Raw genomic sequence first — 13129 nt, 5'->3', positions numbered from 1 at the left:
TCAAAACGACTTCACCACCAAAGCCGGGGAGAAGCTGCAAAACGGCTTACACTAGAGAGAAGCCGAAAAAAGTGGCTTCACCGGCTTCTCCTCTCTCTCCAAGCATTAAGTGATCATAAAATTACATATATTGCCATTGAGAAGCCGTTTTACCAAACGTTTTGCAAAACGGCTTCAACTTCACTAAAAAAGCCACTCCACCGAAGAAGCCGAAGCCGTTTTATGAGAAGCTGAAACTCTACCAAACGGGACCTAAAAGTGCCATAAACATGAAGTTAGGAATTAAATTTGCTTTATCCATAGTTATGTTAGTATTCCGTTCCATTGAACAAAAACAGCCGCTGAAGCCGCATGATATCAAATAGGATTACACCAGATGGATCTCACATAATAAACGTCCAGAGATAAGCAAACAAGGTAACCGGACAAATTGTATGTGTAGTCGGATGAGACTAGAAACCGATAACACTGGAATTATTCATACATCAGACCCAAAAAAAAAAGAGGTATTTGTTGAGTAACAAATAGCAGGTGCTAATGTGACACACAGATATACACATGGATGCAGCGCACAACCATAAGGATGGCGCAAACTCTAGTACAATATAGGTTTCAGAGCCAGCCATGGTCATGCCAAGAACCAGTGAACCACCATGGCAAGCAGCAGTGAAACCAGACATCTAGTTCTGCATTGGCCACGCGCCTGGGGTTTCAGGACTGCAACAGCATAGCAAACGCTGCATAGGTGTCCACTTGTCCACCTCAGAGGCAGGAATCGCCAATGGCCCAATGCCCACCCTCTTCCAGTGTTGGCATCATGGTAGCGGATGAATGAAGTAGCGACGATCAAGGGCACTGAGCATATAGCAGCACGTTGTTCTCATTCAGACGCCTCTGGAACTGCTCCAACCGAGATTGCAAGTCCACAATCCCAGCAGCCTTCTGCGACAGTATACTGCTTAGTCTTGAGATATAATCATCTAGCTGATTGCCAGGCTGATCCGCTTCGCCTAATATGTTCATTTCCTGATCAAGGCAAAGATGTTAGACCAAAACGATTCCACACACTGATGAGGCACAAACTGATGAGACAATGTAGAATCATAGGGTATTTACCTCTCTAAGGATGTCCAGAGTCTCTTCCACCTGCTTTCTATGAGCACTAACCAAATCTTCCTCTTCCTGTAGCAATTGTCCAAAATATCAGTCATGTTGTATAAAGATAATCTTGAAGAGGTAATTGCATTACCTGGAGGAGATCATTTAGATGATCATCTTCTTCGTCTGGCTCAGCACTTCTGACTGGGTAAGCAATGGAATTTCTCATATTAATCTCCAAACCAGAATCTTTAGCCTTCCTTGTTGGCTGTCTTCCCTGCTGGTACATGATATCTGGTACTTCAGCTATGTTTGGTGCCATGCCACCCTTGCTTCTTTGTTCCTTGAAATAGATACCATTTAATGAGCTGAATTCCACCCCTTCCTTCACCTTGGGCATTCTATCAGCAAATGTGGGAGCTGGCTGTTCTTTGACATACTGCTGCTGCTTTGGCCAACCAAAATTGCTTCTTTCAGTGATATCATTCATCACCTCAGACGCAGAGAAAGAGGGCACAAGTGAAGGCAGTGGGGAAGGACTTGACTCTCTTAAAGGTGCTGCCAAAGGCACATCTTTCTTTACATTGCCTCCTTTTGACAGACTTTTCACCCTGAAAAAATGAGAAGCCTTCCTCATATTATAAGGACATAAGCAGTTATAGTATAGCAACAGAAAGAATGGAGGTAAAGTAATCACCTGTCAGCATATCTCAATGTGTTCAGCGTATGCTCACAAGAGCCAGAACTAGGGGAAATGCATGATATCATGACAGTGCGCGAGTCTCCGATGAATGAGTCACGCAAAACTTCTGTTAATTTGCTACCACGGAAAGGAATATGAGTCTGATCATTATCAAGTGCTCTGATGCATTCTTTCAAGGCAAGCAAACTTTTATTGATCTCAGCACCCTCGATTCTGCATTGCATTTCAGAAAGGATAGTTCAGTAATGTCGATATGTTCATGAATTGCTACAGACTAGGGGAGGGAGTATGAAAGCTGACCTTGTTTGTTTATCATTGTCTGTTGTATCAGCACCACGCTCACTGCCAGCAAGGTCGATAAAGGACAGCTTGCCGACCGGTCTGGGTGGTTTGGAGTCACTACCATCAACACGTCTTTTAATCGCAAGCTGAAGAATGGCATGAGACCTTGAGGACTCTTCGTTTGCACCAGTTGTACCAGTACTTCTGGTGGCACTGCCTTTTTCAATCAACTCCTTGATAGTTTCAACATCAGACACTCTATACTCTTGTAAACCAACAATGCAAACCTTTTGCTTTCCATCCTCTCTCATGCAAAGTTTACTGCATTAAGCAATAGATATTCAGAATGTGAGAAATAGCAGACCCAGGGATACACACCATTCCTGAACATCACAGATTCTGTGGCAACTCACCTCCTGTCATTGAGTAAGTCAAATAATTTGCCACCGTATATCTCAAAGAAGCTGACAAATAATTGAAACCCTTGGTTGCGGTATGTATGATGCATTAATCTCAGGATATCTTGAGAGGCCTTAAGAGGAAGGGGCCTCATGGTGTAGGTCTTTCCACTACCTGAGTGGAGGATATTAGTTGCCATGATGTAAAGTATTCTGCTGATATAGGATGTATCTAGAGTAGATCGGACATATACCCGTTTGTCCATAAGCAAAACAAGTTGCTTTTGTTCTATTAAAAATTGCTGGAACAACAGGTTCCACTGTTTCGCGATAAACCTGTAAATTGAAGGAAGACAGTGTCTGGGAATGAATTTACAGTACTTTAAAACACTGATGAAAAAGGTTATGCAATTTGTGCCCACCTCATCATTTGAAACATCTTCATCTAACACAGCATCAAATACAAACTCATGCTTTTCAACATACTCAGTAAGATCAACCTGCGAAATGATGTGCCAGACATTTATGTATTGAGAGAAAACTGCCAGAAGCAAGCTACTATTCTTAGGAATAGAGGCAATAGATACTGCAGATAGAAGAAAAACAAGCAAACCTTAAGTTTAGTCTCATGGACAGTCAGAGAGTTTGATCTCTCTTCAATGTCTATAATATCTTCTTCCTTCTTTGATATCTCCTTTTTGTTAAGTGGTCTTTTACGCACCTGCGTTCAACATTTTACATTTAAACTATCAAAAGTGGACAGGTTACAGTAATTTCAACTAAAGACAACATTTATCAGCAACTGTCAAGCAAAACTATAGAAAGTTAGAAACATACCACCACTTTGATCTTTGCAACAGGTGCTGCCTTCTCTTTCTCAGGGAAGGCCTTCAAGTAATTACTTTCAGGGAAAATGGTAGACTTGCTCATATGCTTATTTGCGGGGAAGCTCATATCTGAATCATCCAAACTTCCTCCATAGCCAAACTTTTGGGCACCATCATACATCCCAGGTACTTGAAACTGTATAAATAACATATGAACGTTAGCTCAAACTATTATATTTTTTAATGCTCAATACTACATTACCAGCACAACGTTAGGATCAAAATTAAATCAACACATGATTATGCATTGCATCATCTGAACTAACATGCTGATGTGGTGCCCCCATCTCAACAACCACCCATGATTCTACCAAAACTATATTTGTTTATTTAACATTATGGCATCCGCACGTGTAATCTAGTACGCCTAAAAGAAGACTAAGAAAAACATATCTGCTATCCAAGTCGATGTTCAATTCAAAAAAAAACAGATAAACGTGATTGTTTTGCTGAATCCATGACCCGAGCAGTTCACATTCAGAACGTCAGATCCAGCACTCCAACAGCAGTCTCGAACGGTTCGATTTATCCCAACCATCCGAGGTCACCGAAACATAAGCAGCAACCAAAATGATTAAAACAACGCAGATGATTGGGCTCACATCGGGGATTAACTCTGTGTCGAACGCGTGGAGATCGAGCAGCCCGGGGCTGAGCTGCTGCCTCTGCCCCGGCGAGCCCCCCGCCGCGGCGTCCCCTCCGCGCAGCCGCGCCGGCGTCGCGGGCTCCACCGACACGAAGATCTCCCCATCCCCGCGCCGCACCTCGCCGCGCTGCACACACACAAAGAGACCACTCCGATGAGCTCAGCCCCGAAGAAACCGGAAAAGCCGGGCTCCACGCAGATCTCGACGAGCCATTTGGCCGTACCTGCTGCGGCGCCCATCGGCCAGCGCCGGCATTGGCGGGGACGTCGAAGAGGAGCTGCTCGGAGGAGTACCGCCGCCGCCCGCCGCCTCCGTTCATCGTCGCTGCCGGCGAGATAGGGGGGCGGGCGACGCCGTGTGGAGTGGGGGAGAGAAGGCCGAGGGGGACTGGTGGAGGGGACAACGGGAGGCGGAGGAGCCGCTCCTACTGGAGTAGAGTAGAGGTGAGGAGGGGCGCTTTTTTCGGATCGCACCCTGGGATTTGCGAGACGTTGCGAAGGCGCCCCCGAGTTTGAATTTGGAGTGGAGTTCAAGGCAGCAGGTAGAGACGAAAAAAAGGTGGGGTGCGCCTTGATTCTTGAAGCGAGGGGACCTTTTCCTTCTCAGCTGCTTTTTGAGGGTTTTGTTGGGCAGCGCCTGTCTCCGCCGGCCTGGTTGGTGGAGTGGGGATTTCGCTATCCCCTCTTTTTAAAAAATATTTCTTCAATTTTATTATGGAGGGCTATCAACATCATGACTTTTTTTTCATGTTTCCTCCAATGGTAAAATGTAGTTAAATCTTAAATATGCAATGATAAAACTTATTGTTTTTCTTGAGATTCATGATCCATAGTTGAATGTTAGCGTCTTTTATTTCTAGAGTGGAATGCTAGTATTTCTATGTTGCCCGATAAATCTTGAAAGCAAGGACGTTCTACTTAGCAATGAGACATGGCTGCATGGGATAAGAAAGAAAAAAAAACCATAGGGTACTTTCTCCGTTTATGAAAATATGAACCTGGTCATGGTTCCAGAAAGTGTTTATGACTTTCAACATCTTTCAAGGATCTTTATATTGGAATCCTGAACTGTGTATAATTAAGTTTGTGTCTTGAAAAAATAGTTTCACAATGCCATGATATAAAAACAGTTTCGCATTTACAAATACATTTTAATAAATATAAAGTAGTGGTCGAGGCTTCAATTCAGGGACCATCACACCTAGCAGTGGTCATCATTTTTACATGTAAGGACAAAGGAATAGTAGTTTCCCATGTTTTGTTAGTTTCTCATGTTTTGTGACTATCATGGTGTGCTTTCAGGAAAATGCAAGGGCCCAAGTGCAAACCGCCCATATATATGGAAACAAACGATGGGTTCACGCGAAAATGATTTTGAATAATCCGTCGGGCAGTCCACCGCCCAGGGACACGTGGCGGTCTGTCGACGCGCCGGCAGGTGATACGTCGCTGGGCCGCTGGTCACCACGCGGTTGGCCCACGTCATACTAGGATGGTGTTAAATGTTTTGAGCGGCGAAGGGGAGCATATCGCCAGCCCACACGTATTTGTACGAATAGACGTTAATAATGGGCTAATGGCATGTTTTCCGTTGTGTTAGTGGGTTTGATGATTAGTATACTGCCGCAAGCCCCCCGGCCCATGTTTTTGGCACTTTGTCCCGAAAAGGTCCAAGTGTTTAAACCAGATCGCCGCTGCTGGTTGCAGGAATTGTGGCCGCTTGTCTTCTCCACACAAACTTCGGCATTTTGCCCTGAAGCATCAAGCAAAGGCCAGCTTGCTAAGCAGAGCCAGAGTGGATGAAACAAATCGCAGTGGTGCCGAGGCTCTGGGTTTAGCTAGTTTGGCTGCACGTACACACTGCTCCCGGAACGATCTCTATGCTGAAAAGGCCAGATTCCAGATTTCCAGTGTCCATCGATCTGTCCCCAAGCCGATCTTCGGACATGTGAGGCAGCGAATTTCCTTGCACGTGACCTGTCGTATCAACGAAATGGTACTTTGGTTACAGGAAACGATATACTTTGTACTTTGTGTGGAGTGATCTTTAAGACGGCGTAATTCCTTTTCACCCCCGTAAGTTGGTAACATGAAATCACGATCGCCGATAGATGGAAGTTGCAGTAGTATGATGATTCATGATGGCCAGACTCTTGGACCGAGAAAATCTGATAAACGCCGATCGATTTCACATGCTCGTGGTGATATCCCCCGTGAACAGAATAAGCGAGACGGCGGGATCCGAGGCCTGGGAATTCCAGCTGCCATGTGGTTCACGCATTACATTTACAGTTGCTGAGGTCAAAGGCAGCAGCTCCATCTAACACGTGCGCAATTTCCTTGTGTAAGGATTTATTTGGCATGGCTCCAGCTCTGGGTGGAGCTGCTCTACTCCAGAACTCCAGGTGGAGTCAGCTCCACTCCAGAACTTCAGAACTAAAATGGGGTGCCTGGCTAGATGGGTGCCTGGCTAGATGGGTGCTCTCAGCTCAAAAAAATCAATTTCAGTGTGGATTGCCATTGTTACCCCCAATTTAGGCCCCACTTGTCATCCTCTCTATCCCACATCTTCTTCTTCCTCAGAAAGGCTGCTCGGCAGCCACGACACACCGTTCCCTCCTTTTTTTTTCCTTGCCCCGGCGCTCCCGTCGCCTCGCAGGAGGGGCGGCACGTTGCATGAACACCAGCTCCCCCACGGCCTTTTCTCCTCGCCAGCGCACGGCCGCCCCTCGCCTCGGCCTTATCTTGCCAAGCTGCCGTCGCCAAGTACTTTCTCGCAAGAGCAAGCAAGCAGCTCACCTACAGCCTTGATCTCCCTGCTCTGCCATCGAATCCAACAACCAGGACACCAGCTACTCCAATCAGTCTCCCCTTCCTCTCTAATCTCTATCTCTCACACGTCAACCACCAGCAGCACAAATCCATGGAAGGCCAAGACATTTCCGATCCTCTGCTCCTCCCTTGCTCGGGCAGAGCAAGCAGATCAGCACCCCTCTTACTTAAGCTCCATCCCCTTCTCTGATTCCCTTGCGCGGTGGAGGGAGGCAGCGGACGGCCGGCGGCGTGAGGGAGGCGCGGCCGCCTGCCGACGGAGGCGTGCCCGACGGGGCCGTGGCGCGGCCGCCCGCCAGATGTGAGGGAAGGGCCGGCGTCCTGCTCCGGCGGTGGAGGGAGGCGTGGCCGCCCGCCGGCGGAGGTGCGCCCGACGGGGCCACAGCGCGGGTGCCCGGCTAGGGAGCAGGCGCGCCCGACGAGCGAGAGGCAAGCCGAGGCGATTGGCGGCGCTGGCCGGGAGAGGCACGTGTCCACGCGAGTAGCAACGGCAGCGGGAAGGAGTCATGACACGGGGGCTCGGGAGAAAAGAAAATGAACCGTTTTTTTTGTAACGAGTGGCATTGGTAGGTAATTACCCACCAACTCCACGAGGAGGTTCAAAAGAGAGAGTTTTGGAGTAGCAAAAGAGGTGCTCAAAAACTCCACCCCTATTTGCACCACAGCTCTATGAATTTGGTAGCTCCATGAAATTTTGAAGTTAGTTTGTTTGGCTGGATTTTTTTGCTGAAGTTGTTGGAGTTGTGGAGTCCTAGGACACCTTCAGCCCTCGGCGTCACGGCGAAGAGCGTGAAATGTTACTACGGACAACCAAGCAGGGTGCGGCCTGCGAGGGCCTATTGAGCCCGTAACCTTCCAAATCAGGCCTAATGGCGCGGAAGTGGAATGGGCCACATGCAGTGTCGGCCCAGTAGAGTGACTTCACACTTTCAGTTCAAAAATCTTTTTCATGCTAGCAGCAAGTGTGATACAAGTTGACGGGCGGTAGCAGCCTGCAGCTGCAGTGATGCACGCACGCACAACTCGAGCATAAGGTTCCGCTGCCATTCTCTTCTGTACGCACAAGGTGGTGGGCCGTTTCTTTCACTGTTTTTTCGTTGTCGCTGCTGTCGAAATTAGCTCGGACCATAGCCTAGCCACGATTGGGAGTATTGTGTCGTGGGTTCGAGCGGGGCTAGGTGACGTGATCTGCAACTTCGAATTCTTCAATCCGATGGCTTCTTCACTTTGCTGGTGTTCAAGCAGCTAGCAATTGATAAATAGAACAAGAGAGGAAAAATTCCTTGTATGTCATTGGCATAAATCTTATTCCTGATTCTGACACCGAAAAAACATAATTCATGTATGTACCATTGACCTTAAAATGTAATCCTTTCGGTTCCATGGGCACTGCTCCCATTAGCATCCACCATTCCTGTATGTTTTTTATTTTAGTGAGAATATCTAGGATTTATCTTTCTTTTTTACGCACCTCATGAGGATTAACATGGAGTAAAAAAGATCTTCCAATTAGTAATAATAAGATCTATGAAACAATATATAGCTTGGAATTTTTTTCATCTTTAGAAGTTTTATTTGTACATGAAGGAAAGATCATCCAACACCAAAACTCAATAATCTAGCACTTTGTAGTTTGTACTCCCTCTTCAGATTGCGGATGACATGTTTAGCTGATCGAGCCATTAGATACATACGTACATTGTACCGCTTTTCATTAATTAATAAAGTTCCACTTCCTAAAAAGGGCTAATTATAGCCCACAATTTCAATTGATTTGCTACTTTGTGCTATTATTAATCAAGTCGAAGTGTGTACAATGTTGTTCACAAGTGGGATGAACTTCCTAAAACAGAAATTTAACTTTTTCACCACTCTTACGAGGACACTCTCTCAAGCACAAATATCTAAATCCATCCCACCTCTACATCATAGGACATGAGCATCAGCTTTCAACATAAATTACGGAGAAAAGGGGAAAATCTAGCAAATAAACGCTCCTTTCTTCTTTATGCAAGACATATTAGGTTTTGAAAACTTACCAAGAGCGTACTTGAACCACTCATTTCTCGTAAAATATATTATGAATTGCTACAAAATTAATATTGCATTTAAAGACCTATATAATATGGGCTTATTTATTTAACTTTTCAAAACATGGATACGATTTATGTAAAAGTTGGCTAAAAATTAAAAGTTTGGCTTTTCAAATCACATTGTGGTGTGTAAAAAGAAAGGAATTGTAGCCTGGCCAATAGATCTGGCAATAGGTGAAATTGTCCGAAGTTATTTGATAGATACAAGCCCGATTTACCCTCCCGAACTCAAAAATCAGAAACTATACACCCTCCAATTGTCAAAGCTAGACAAATGGCCTATGTATAGACAAATGGCCTATGTATGTGGACTGCATATAGGCCCTAAAAAAACAAGATGATAGGAATAACTAGCAAGGTGGTCCGCGCAAATAGCGCGGCTAGAATTGCTTTGATATGCTTTCATCATCATCCATTTGATTGGGATTTAAGAATATTTTTACTTCGTGTAAAATGCATTTAGGCGCCCTAATCTGTCTCCTACATTTCTTATTTGTTTAAGAAAGACTTAACAATAACTAAAGATAAGAAAGTCAAATTAACAGATAATAAATCATCTCAACAAACAAAAAAAGTTCTAGAAGAGACATTAGCATTATATACTACACCATTTGCTTTAAAGCAATAAAAACTTCAGCATGTTATGTGCAACGAAATTATATTACCTAAGGAGAATACTTCGTGTTCTAAGATTTAATATTTATGATACGTAGCATGGGCAAACAATTCGTAGCATAAGTGTGTAGCTATAAGTCTGCAAGAAATCCATGCCATATCACCATGGTGGCATATGCTCTGTCGTAACCATGTCATGGGAGCTCATCCTTTGTTGATATCTTAATCGTCTCCTTAGCACATCCAATTCATCGTCTTTTGCTCGCGACTCCTACTACTCTGATTCTTTGCGCTATCCTAACCAATAGTACAGGAAGCTAAAAAAACAGGTTGACCTATATTCTAGAAGTGATCTCTTTGATCCGTGGCTGTCCACCATTGAGCCATGACTGGCAAAGATCTGTGCTTGCAATCAATGTTGCTCACCTTAACTTTTGATTTTATAAAAATAAACATGTATGCCACCAGTTTCTCTCTTTTTGTCTAACCTACTTTTGTGCCTACGTAACGTGAGATCATTATTCTTTTAAAATTGTACAATGTTTATCTATTTTTTGAATCTTAATTCTAGGTTAGACTCCATCACATATGCATCATTATAATATTATCAAAATTAACAACACAAGTATTTCTTTTTTCACCAATGCATACTACTATATTTCATAAACATCATGTTAGTTAGTTTTAGTTTAGTTTTAACATGTATTATAATGGGCCCTTCTTTTCTCAATTTTAACATAAACTTCAATTCTTATGACTTCTAATTTAAATGAAATATTCATTTATATATTTTATGACATGGTGATGTTGTTGCGGAGATGATATTTTCACTCCACTATTGTTACCGGTTACCCTAACTAAAGATTAGGCCCAAGACAATGAGACTCGGTCCGAGCCTTGCTAGGCTTAGCCCAACTTGTGGCTCTAATAGGGCTAGGCATGGTGTTGATTTTGCCGGCCCGAGAAGAATATGGACGGGCTTAGCCCAACCTGATTATTTATTTCAGATATTTTTCACATGAAAATGGTGGGTAGCCGGCCCAATGTCTCTCATGTACTGGTGTGGGCGAGATTTTTCAGCCTGAAATTTTTTTAGCTTTTCTCCACGCAACCCGAGCCCGACCCAACTTCCACTCGGGTGTACTAAAGATGTATGAAAGGACAAATTTTGTCTCCAGGTGCAGTAGAGCGAGGTTGATTTAGTTGGAAAACTATTCATGACAAGTTGGATATATATATATATATAATTTTCATAATTTTAATTGCAATATTACGATTAGCATCATTGAATACACAATCGTTGTGATGTTTCCACAACGTCCAAGTACCTAGAGTTATCAAGGAATTTACTCCTCGCTTGAGAATTTTTGGGATCAATTATTTTTTTCTTAATTTCTGATTTTTTTGCTAATTTTATTTGGCATACCTTTTGGTTGGGTATAGACTGTTGAATGATCATAAAACCCAATGGTACAATATAGATAATTTTTTCTTTTTGATTAATGTGTTAATTTCTAGCCCTGGAGAGAGATTTATTAACACTATGGTATTAAGCTTTTTTTCTCCTTCTAAATCATAGAGTGGTAATTTTTAGATGTTGGAGCCTTATTTTAATTTTCCTTTACTAATTTTCTAGAAAGGGTTTCACAATTAGGCATTTAGTCATTAGTTGTTCGTGTTGGTCTATCATTAGAAGCAAGGAATGCTTTTGTTAATTGAAGAAGATTACTTATGATTTGTAGTATTACAACGATGTAATAAGTATTTAAAACAACTTTTACAAATAGTAATTTGTTATTAGACCCACTTCGTCTATATTCTAGTCACAAAAGGCTTGCATTACACGAAAACTGCATACATCGGAGCAGTGAGTGACTTGACGCTCTACTGTATGTGTGCAATGAAGCATGATGCTCGCTAGGTAGTTGTTTTCACATGGGCACAGGTGCCACGTAGTGTTGCTTGCGTGGTATGTGGCACATAAGTCGCAAGGTTCCTGGATCTTCCATCTCCTCATCTGCTGCAAAGCGACTGCATCACCATCTACCTCCAAGGCATTCTACGTGTCACTCTGGTCAATTGATTTTGTAGGGTTGCAATGCAATCTTATCTTCTTTTCCCATGAATTTTAATTCTTTTGGGGACAAAATGAGAAAACCTTTTTTGCCCCTTCTCTCCAATCCAATGACCAATGTTGTCTATTCTTGGACTATATTGGTCAAGATCTTGCAGGACGACAGAGACCAAGATTGCAGTACGCTGCCTGCTCTCCATGGTTGAAGGGCCCAGCTGATTGTCTCGTTCGTCCAACCCATTTTTTTAGACGTGATGCTTTTGCTTTCCAAAAATGCTCCATGGACACCAGCTCCTTGCTGTCTGTAGCAGAGCGTCGTCCGGTCATCGCACCTTCTGGAGTTCGTCGAGCATCGTGACAGTATCCGGCGCCGACGTCGTCTGTCTATCCTCTCATATTTAGTCCTAGCCTGGAGGATCAGTTTACATGGATTGGAAACCGTTTTATTTTACTTTTTATAGTGAAAATCTTGACAGATGCACGTTGTGAGTAGTATGAGTGTTGTATGGTTATGCATGTAACGTGGAAAGCAAATAACGAAACATATATGTTAGGGATTTTATAGAAATCAAATCAGAATTGATAAACTTAAAATATGGTGTCTTCTTATGATTAACGTGGTGTCGGATGCTTTTCCAAGTACCAATATACGTATATGTTACCGAATATGGAATATTTTAATACATATATATGGTAAGCTTCAGATTGAGATATGGGTTCTCACGTGGACTCATAAAATTTCATGGGAGTTTATACTTCCATGAAACATACTGAATTTGACATGGATATATGGAATAATTTAATATACGTGTGGACTCTATGTCTCCGTATATGCTACGCACTACGGGACACAGGCAAATTGCCGAGTGCCAGGGGCACTCGGCGAAGGGCAGAATACCCTCGGCGAACCGTAACACTCGGCAAACGGCACACGGCAAATATCGAGTCGGCAAACACTAGTTCGCCGAGTGTTTTGTGTCGGGCACTCGGCAAAGACTTTGCCGAGTGCCCAGAAAACACTCGGCGAACAATTATTGAAAAAATAAAAAAAAAATCATGTTCCAAACCATCCGCCGCCGCCGCCGCCACCTGCTCCGCCGCCGCCGCCGCCACCATCCACACCGCCGCCAGCCACCGCCACTGCTTCCCGCCGCCACGCCATGAAGCAGATCCGGTGGAGGGGCGTCGGGCGGCGGCGGATCCGGGGCCGGGGGCGTCGGGCGGCGGCGGATCCGAGGGCGGCGGGGCCGGGGGCGCCGGGCGGTGGCGGATCCGGGGGCGGCGGGGCCGGGGGCGTCGGGCGGCGGCGGATCCGGGGCCGGGGGCGTCGGGCGGCGGCGGATCCGGGGGCGGCGGGGCCCGGGGGCGCCGGGCGGCGGGGGGCTCTGGGCGGCGTTGGGCCGGCGGGGCCCGGGGGCACCGGGCGCCCGGGCGGCGCTGGCGGCGGGGCCGGGTGAAGGTGTGGCGGCGGGGCCCGGAGAGAGGAGAGGGGAGGGGGCCC

General features: G+C 44.9%; 1 protein-coding gene across 1 annotated transcript; it reads right to left on the bottom strand.

Annotated features, from left to right (window-relative positions):
* Positions 1–324: 324 nt before the first annotated feature.
* LOC101754101 (kinesin-like protein KIN-13B) lies at positions 325–4442 on the bottom strand. The gene is made up of 12 exons (XM_004969163.4): positions 4239–4442; positions 3971–4141; positions 3319–3504; positions 3095–3202; positions 2904–2981; positions 2736–2817; positions 2497–2656; positions 2102–2404; positions 1796–2014; positions 1250–1709; positions 1117–1182; positions 325–1026 (listed from the first exon to the last, which is right to left on the bottom strand). Exons 1-12 carry the CDS (start codon positions 4332–4334, stop codon positions 847–849), a joined length of 2109 nt encoding a protein of 702 aa, XP_004969220.1. The 5' UTR covers positions 4335–4442; the 3' UTR covers positions 325–846.
* Between the last annotated feature and the right edge of the window lie 8687 nt (positions 4443–13129).

This window comes from Setaria italica, chromosome V, assembly GCF_000263155.2.
Source record: "Setaria italica strain Yugu1 chromosome V, Setaria_italica_v2.0, whole genome shotgun sequence".
Lineage (NCBI taxonomy): Eukaryota > Viridiplantae > Streptophyta > Magnoliopsida > Poales > Poaceae > Setaria > Setaria italica.
Note: the sequence above shows the minus strand (reverse complement) of the source record. Positions and strands in the feature narration are given on the sequence as shown.